General features: G+C 49.1%; 1 protein-coding gene across 9 annotated transcripts in view; it reads right to left on the bottom strand.

Annotated features, from left to right (window-relative positions):
* Positions 1-1282, bottom strand: part of ZDHHC2 (zDHHC palmitoyltransferase 2) — a 70017-nt gene extending 68735 nt beyond the window's left edge. For 3 of the 9 annotated variants that reach the window (XR_013352753.1, XR_013352752.1, XM_077848933.1), the window contains exon 1: positions 942-1282. Coding sequence is in view for 1 of the 9 variants with exons in the window: in XM_077848933.1 (XP_077705059.1) it covers positions 942-1068 (127 nt within the window). In the remaining 8 variants the exon portion in view is untranslated. Of the gene's footprint in view, positions 1-428; positions 557-616; positions 750-941 lie in introns of those variants that run through there. The other 6 variants (XR_013352755.1, XR_013352757.1, XR_013352758.1 and 3 more) reach the window with 6 other exon arrangements.
* Between the last annotated feature and the right edge of the window lie 5344 nt (positions 1283-6626).

Below are 6626 nucleotides of genomic sequence, written 5' to 3' on the forward strand. Positions count from 1 at the left end.
TAAAAGTGATGTCAGTAATGACTTGGGGGCATTATAATGATACCTATTTCTTACAAGGAGCAACATTTTGAGGTAAGATGGCTTCAGACAAGATTCCACGTCTGAGTTGAAGTTTTGAAATGCTTTAGTTAATAAGATTCAACTAAGCAGGCCACTGTTTAACGTTTCTCCTTGTCCCACCCGAAGCTAGTGCTCAGTAGGGCAAAAACATAGACACTTAGATGAAATACCAAACACAAAAAGCATTTACAAGTCACTGGCAGAAAGGTCATCCTGTTTTAACACACATTCCGATAGCATAGATTGGCTTTCACAAACCTCCGAAGGTGGAAGCCTGCTCGTGTGAAGGAACATAATTAGATTCCCTAATTATGGACACTCAATCCCCCCCCCCCCCCCATCTTCAGCACTGACAGTACCCTACTCACCAGTTCAGGACCTAGAACTTGGACCTGAGCCACCTTGGCTCTCTGGATGAAAAAAAATGCTCCTATAGTCACCTTTTTTTTTTTCTTCCCCTCCCCTATTACCGGAACATCTACATTACGGGTCCTGCGTATTGCATGTGTCTTCAGAAATACTTTCCAAGAGCTCCCCCACCTCCGCCTCCCGCTACCTGGAGTGTACCACCGGCAGCCCCAATCACACGCGCTGCAAAGCCGCCCCTGGGCGCTGCCACAAATGTCCAAAAAGTGGCTTAAGGACAACGGGAGGAGGCGAGCTGGGCCCCGGAGGCCGAGGCCACCCCCCCCCCCCCGCGCGGGCCCCGGCGGTCGGGCGACCCTGGCGCGGAGGCTGCGGGCTGCGGGGCGGGCGGGCGTCCCCCGAGCGGGCCCGCGAGGCCGGGGGTGTGGCCGCGGGGGGCGGGGGCGGGGGCTGGGGCCGGGGGGCCGGGGCCGCGCTCTCCGGGCAGGGTGACCCCGGGACCGGGGGGCGCTCACCTATGCACAGCTGGACGGCGTAGGCGTAGTAGGACCAGCCGAGCAGGAGGCTGATGAACACCACGGGGACCCAGTAGAGCACCCGCCGGCACCGCCGCCTGACGCTGCCCGGGCCCGAGGGCGCCATGTTCCAGCCGCAGGCACCTGCCCAGCTCCGCCGCCGCCGCCGCCGCCCGCGGGCCTGGCTCCGGGGCGGACTGGCCGCGCCCCGCGTGCCCTGCGGGACCGACCCGGGGGCGGCGGCCGGGTGCGCTGCGGCCACTGCCGCCGCCGTGGCGCTAAGTCCCCATCCCGCAGCCCCACGCCGGCGCCGCGGGGTCCCCGCTGCTCAGCCCGGTGGAGGCGGCGGCGGCGCTGGGAGGGCGGGGGAGGGGGAGGGGGAGGGGGAGGAGGGGAGGGGAGGGGAGGGGACGAGGGCGGAGGGGGAGGGCCGAGAGGAGGCGGCCGGAGCCTCCGCCCCGCCCCGCCCCCCCCCCCGCGGCCCGCTGCGCCCTCGGGCGGGCTTCCCGGGCGCTCCCGCCCCGCCCCGCCCCGCCGCGGGCACCGCAGGGACGCCCAGGGGACCTGGAGGCGCCCCCCTCGACCCTCCGCCCCCGCCCGGGTCCCGCGCCCGGATCCGGCCCCGGGCGCCCCTCCCCCAGGTCCCCGCTGGGCTCCTCGTCCCGGACCCGGCGGCCGCACTGCGCGCGGGGGGGGAGGGGGGGGGACCGAGCCGGCCTGGGGCGCGCGCGACCGGCACCTGCCGAGGCAGATAGGGAGCCCCCGCCCCGCCCCGCCCGGCCCCACCCCGCCCCACCCAAGTGGCGCGCCCACCGCGAAGTCTGCGGGCTGCCTCGGGCCCCTGCTCGGGGTCGCGGTCCTCGGGCGGGGGCAGCGGGGCCCCTGCGGGGGGCGGGGCCACGAGGCGGGGCGCACCTGCCCCACCGGGCCGCGGCGTGCGGGTCGCGAGGTCTCCGCGGTCACAGCCCACAGGACTCCCGCTGGGAATTGGGGCTCTTCTGTTGGTTCCTCGGTGGCCCTCCCCTGCCGGGGTCCGGTGCTCGCGGGCGCCTTCCCCGGCCCCTCCCCGCTGCGAGCTCTTCCTTCGCGGCGGCGACTCTAAATGCAGCTGGTTCTAGGGTGGTCGCTGAAACTCCTGGGAGGGACCCGAGGGGTCGTTTAGACCAAAGCCCTGGTTCTATGGGCGATGAAATGGGGGGGGGGGGATCTACCAATGCTTTTGAGACTGTTTCCATTTCGCCTTCTGTTCAGGAACGCACCTGATTCCAAGTGGAAACATCTCAAGGAACGTACAGTGTCGGAATTATATACATAATTACCGCGGATAGTGTGCACACTTTCACTTAACATAAATGAATGTATGTGTTCACACCACACAGCAACCACACTGAATGAGGAAAGTGGCATAAATTCAAAGAAATACAAGCTCTGGTGTCTTTGAGATTATCTTGCTGTTGACCAGATTAAAAGCAAACTAATCTCCCCCGAAGTAGCTACTATATGTTACACACGCATTAAATCCCTTCGCACTTCTATTAAAAAAGGCACAGACAATGCCAGTCAAATTTCTGTGGGATTTTAAATAATTCAAAAGGAATATTTCTAACCCAGTGAGCATTTTATTTTGGTGCAGCACCTTACATCCTTTACTCGATATCCTGTAGAGTAGATTAGTATAAAAACACAACTTGCGTGGAATCAACTTTTTCCCATGAATATCAACCTTATGCTCCCAACCAGAAGAATCTAAAAACCAGAAATAAAATCCCTACCAGGACTGAAATACTCCTACAGAGACTAGCAAATCCGTGATGGAAGGTCACTGAGGACTACCAAAGTATGAAAAGTCAAGTCACATTTCCCATACTGGAAACTGGAATAAAGTGGAAATTGTGCCTATCTGGGTAATAGATGGATGCTGCCCCTCTTCAGATGGCCTTACCAAGGTCTTGAGGTCTGAAATGGATAGCATTAAACAGTTGCTTCTTTTGGAAAAATATGCAGGTGGAACATCTTTGAAGGATGCTACACTGTTACTCCTTATCTAAAATGTTAAATGTCGGGATCCCTGGGTGGTGCGGTGGTTTGGCGCCTGCCTTTGGCCCAGGGTGTGATCCTGGGGACCCAGGATCGAATCCCATGTCGGGGCTCCCAGTGCATGGAGCCTGCTTCTCCCTCTCCCTGTGTCTCTGCCTCTCTCTCTCACTGTGTGCCTATCATAAAAAAAAAAAAAAAAAAGTTAAATGTTCATATTTATAATAAATATTTGTGGAATAATTGCAATCTATTTTTAGCCATTTTAAGAGTACTACTATTATTGAATTCTTCAATGGTATCACTCTTATCTTGAAAAAAAAAAGTCTAGCCCAGAAATAATAATTTCCAAAGCCATACGATGACAAGACTTCTCTCTGCACAGGCTCTAATAAGGCGGACATAAGCATAGGTGCACAACTAAGCTCTTTGGTGAGTAGCCAATCTCTAGATATTAGGCTCTAATGAGAGTGGAGGTATAACTTTAATTTTAGAATAGAGAGCTTTTTTTTTTTTTTTTTTTTTTTTTTTTTTGCCTTATTCAAGGCTGTGCATCAACAGGAAAACAATTTGAAGGTCATGGACAATTAAACAACTTCACTAGAGGTTTACTCTTTTTTTAGAGAGAAAAGAAGAGAGAGACTCTGTGACTATCATGAATAAATAAAATCTTTTAAAAAAAAAAAAGAAAAGAGAGAGAGAGCATGTGCATAATTGGGTGGGGGTGGGGCTGGACGAGGTATGGGTAGGGGGGAGAAGGAAAGAGAGAATCTCAAGCAGGCTTCTCAAGCAGGCCATGCCCAGCTCTGAGCCAGACATGGTGCTTGAACTCAAACCCGGAGATCATGACCTGAGCCCAAACCAAGCATCAGATGCTTAAATGACTGAGTCACTCAGGTGCCCCAAGACTCACTCTTTAGCTAGAAGTACAGGAGGTTCAACTCACAAATTTTAGATATTCAATAATTACATTAAATTGTGAATTTCATGTAATGTTTTGATTAAACTGCAATGGCCATTTATGAAAAATGGAGTTGGCCACAGCTAAAGAGGAAGAGGGCAACATAAGGAAAAGGGAATGGCTGGGCAAGCAGGAGACCAACAAGGGCCCTACAAGCAGAAGAGAGAGGCCCCCTCATCTGGCCCACCAAGACCCTAAGAACAGTCATTCTGTCCTTACCAGGCCTCTGCCCGATGCTCCACCCATTCAATAGTTTATAAAAGTCATTCACCTCCAAACTTTCAAAACCCCTGTGAGCAGACCCTGTCCCCACAAAGGAAACTTGATTTTCCTCTTCTCTCTCCAGTCAAGATCTCCTTTGAACCATTTTCCCAGATTCTTTAGTGCCCACATCTGAAATCTATTCTGCTATCCTTGTTAATACTCCAAATCTTCCTTCTTCCTCCAGATCCAGATTAAAGTTTTCACTTCCTTCCTTCCATAGTGTGAATCATGAATAGCATGACCACCAAGCCGGGGGAGCCATGGACCCGCCCCATCTCTAGAACCTCCGTCCATGCTGCCTATACTGTACCATCCTTATGTCATCTTTTCAGCCACATCACCTACCAGAAACTTTATTAGGTCATTTGCTTGATAGTGTCTCTTTCCTTTTAAAAGTGTTCTTAGGGGGAAACATTGCATCTTTAAAGCATAAGGTCAATTTTGTTACTCTCAGCTAGGTGAGAAATTGATTGTATTGATTTCGCTATTAGGGTATGGTATGTGACAAATACTGCCTTTTAAATTTACAAGGACAGAAAGGAATGAAGTTGAGATCTGTATGTATTCTTTTACTTATGACTCGCCCACCCTTCCTAGAGTGTTCTGCAAAAACCTCCTGTACTTCCAGCAAAAATACTGATAATTCTCTTTCAATGTTTTCTTAAAGTAGACTTAACAGTTTTTTTGGGGGGGGAATCCTGTTATAAGTCATCAATGCACGACATCAATGACTCTAATGTTAATTTGCACTTTTATAATAGTGGCCAAGATCCTCTCTGTCCACATGTTGTTTTTCTGGATTCAGAAAGAAAGAAAGAAAGAAAGAAAGAAAGAAAGAAAGAAAGGAAGGAAGGAAGGAAGGAAGGAAGGAAGGAAGGAAGGAAGGAAGGAAGAGAGAGAGAGAGAAAGGAAGGAAGGAAGGAAGGAAGGAAGGAAGGAAGGAAGGAAGGAAGGAGGAAGGAAGGAAGGAAGGAAGGAAGGAAGGAAGGAAGGAAGGAAGGAAGAAAGAAAGAAAGAAAGAAAGAAAGAAAGAAAGAAAGAAAGAAAGAAAGAAAGAAAGAAAGAAAGAAAGAAAGAAAGAAGAAAGAAAGAAAAAAAGCAGTCTCAGGAAGGGAAACTCCTTTAGGGAATGTAGTTACAGGTAATGCTGAGATACACTTTGGCTCTCAGAGACCCATAGTTTGAAATTAACGTGAAATGTAAATTGAGTATAATGGAAGATAATTCCAAAGGCTTAAGAAATATGAGGTTGATTGGGTCAAAAGATTGGGGAAATTATAAAGTGGAAAAAAACTGTCTTGCAAATTTGGCCTTTGAAGCCCTTTAGAGCTCTAAAATGGTATTAACGTGTCTTGCCACTAGATGGCAGGGGCACACCAAGCAGTGCAGCTCTAGACTTTTCATAGATTACAATAGCACCAACCATTGGCTTAACCAAGGCAATTATAAATTATGAATTTAATTTCATGACAATTATACATAACTATAATTATGTTATACAATTAATGTTATACTTCAATGGCAAGTGATTAATAAAAACCACATGCAGAAAATTGAAAAAATTAAGATAACATTTTTTTCTATAGAGCAAGTCAGTTTGATTCTACTTCCACTTCTTTACAGTTTGCACTAAGGTTAATTTTTTTAGAAATAAAAAAATTCATTTAAATGAATGCTGAAAAAATTCACTTAAATGAATGCTGTGGCCTACACAAACCCACCTCCCTTGCCTCAAAATGGAAAGAAGGCAGTGTCTATGAACTCAAAAGGTAGGCAAATATTTCTACCCCACGGACTGACAGTATCTTTAAAGAGTAACACAATGACAAAGGTTTGATTAGAAATTATTTGAGCTGGCCATTGTGGAGTTGAAAGGTCAATGGCCAGCAGAGCGAGGGCAACAGAATCCTGCAGCATGGTGGCAAGTGTCCAGTGCTGTCAAGGCCAGTAATGGCATCCTACTCAGACTGTTCGTAATGGCAAGAACATGGTCATGCATCACATTCTTCTGTGCTGGCTCAAGGTTCATTCTTCAGGCTTCCTGTTGATTCTGTGAGGAGTCTACATACCAGCAAAAATATTTTTGTGTGTGTAAGTCAACCAGCATTGACTTGTGTTTGCAACCAGGAATGTCAAGTGGATCATAGTTTTAATTTCATTCCGCATCCCATTTCTTATGGGGTCAGTTTCAGCTCATGGAGACCAAGGTGCTTTGAGAAATTAGGGATACAGGAATTGGGGACAGAGGAACCTGCTTGGTGCCTTTCAAGTCATAATGTCTAGGCCTGCACTGTCCAATAAGTAGTTGCAACCTATATGTAGCTATTTAAATTCAAATGAAATTAAATACAATAAAATTAAAAATTCAGTTTTCTTAGTTGCAGTAGCCACATTTCAAGTGCCTATTGCCAGATGGATCTAGCAGG

This window comes from Canis aureus, chromosome 15 (assembly GCF_053574225.1).
Source record: "Canis aureus isolate CA01 chromosome 15, VMU_Caureus_v.1.0, whole genome shotgun sequence".
Taxonomy (NCBI): domain Eukaryota; kingdom Metazoa; phylum Chordata; class Mammalia; order Carnivora; family Canidae; genus Canis; species Canis aureus.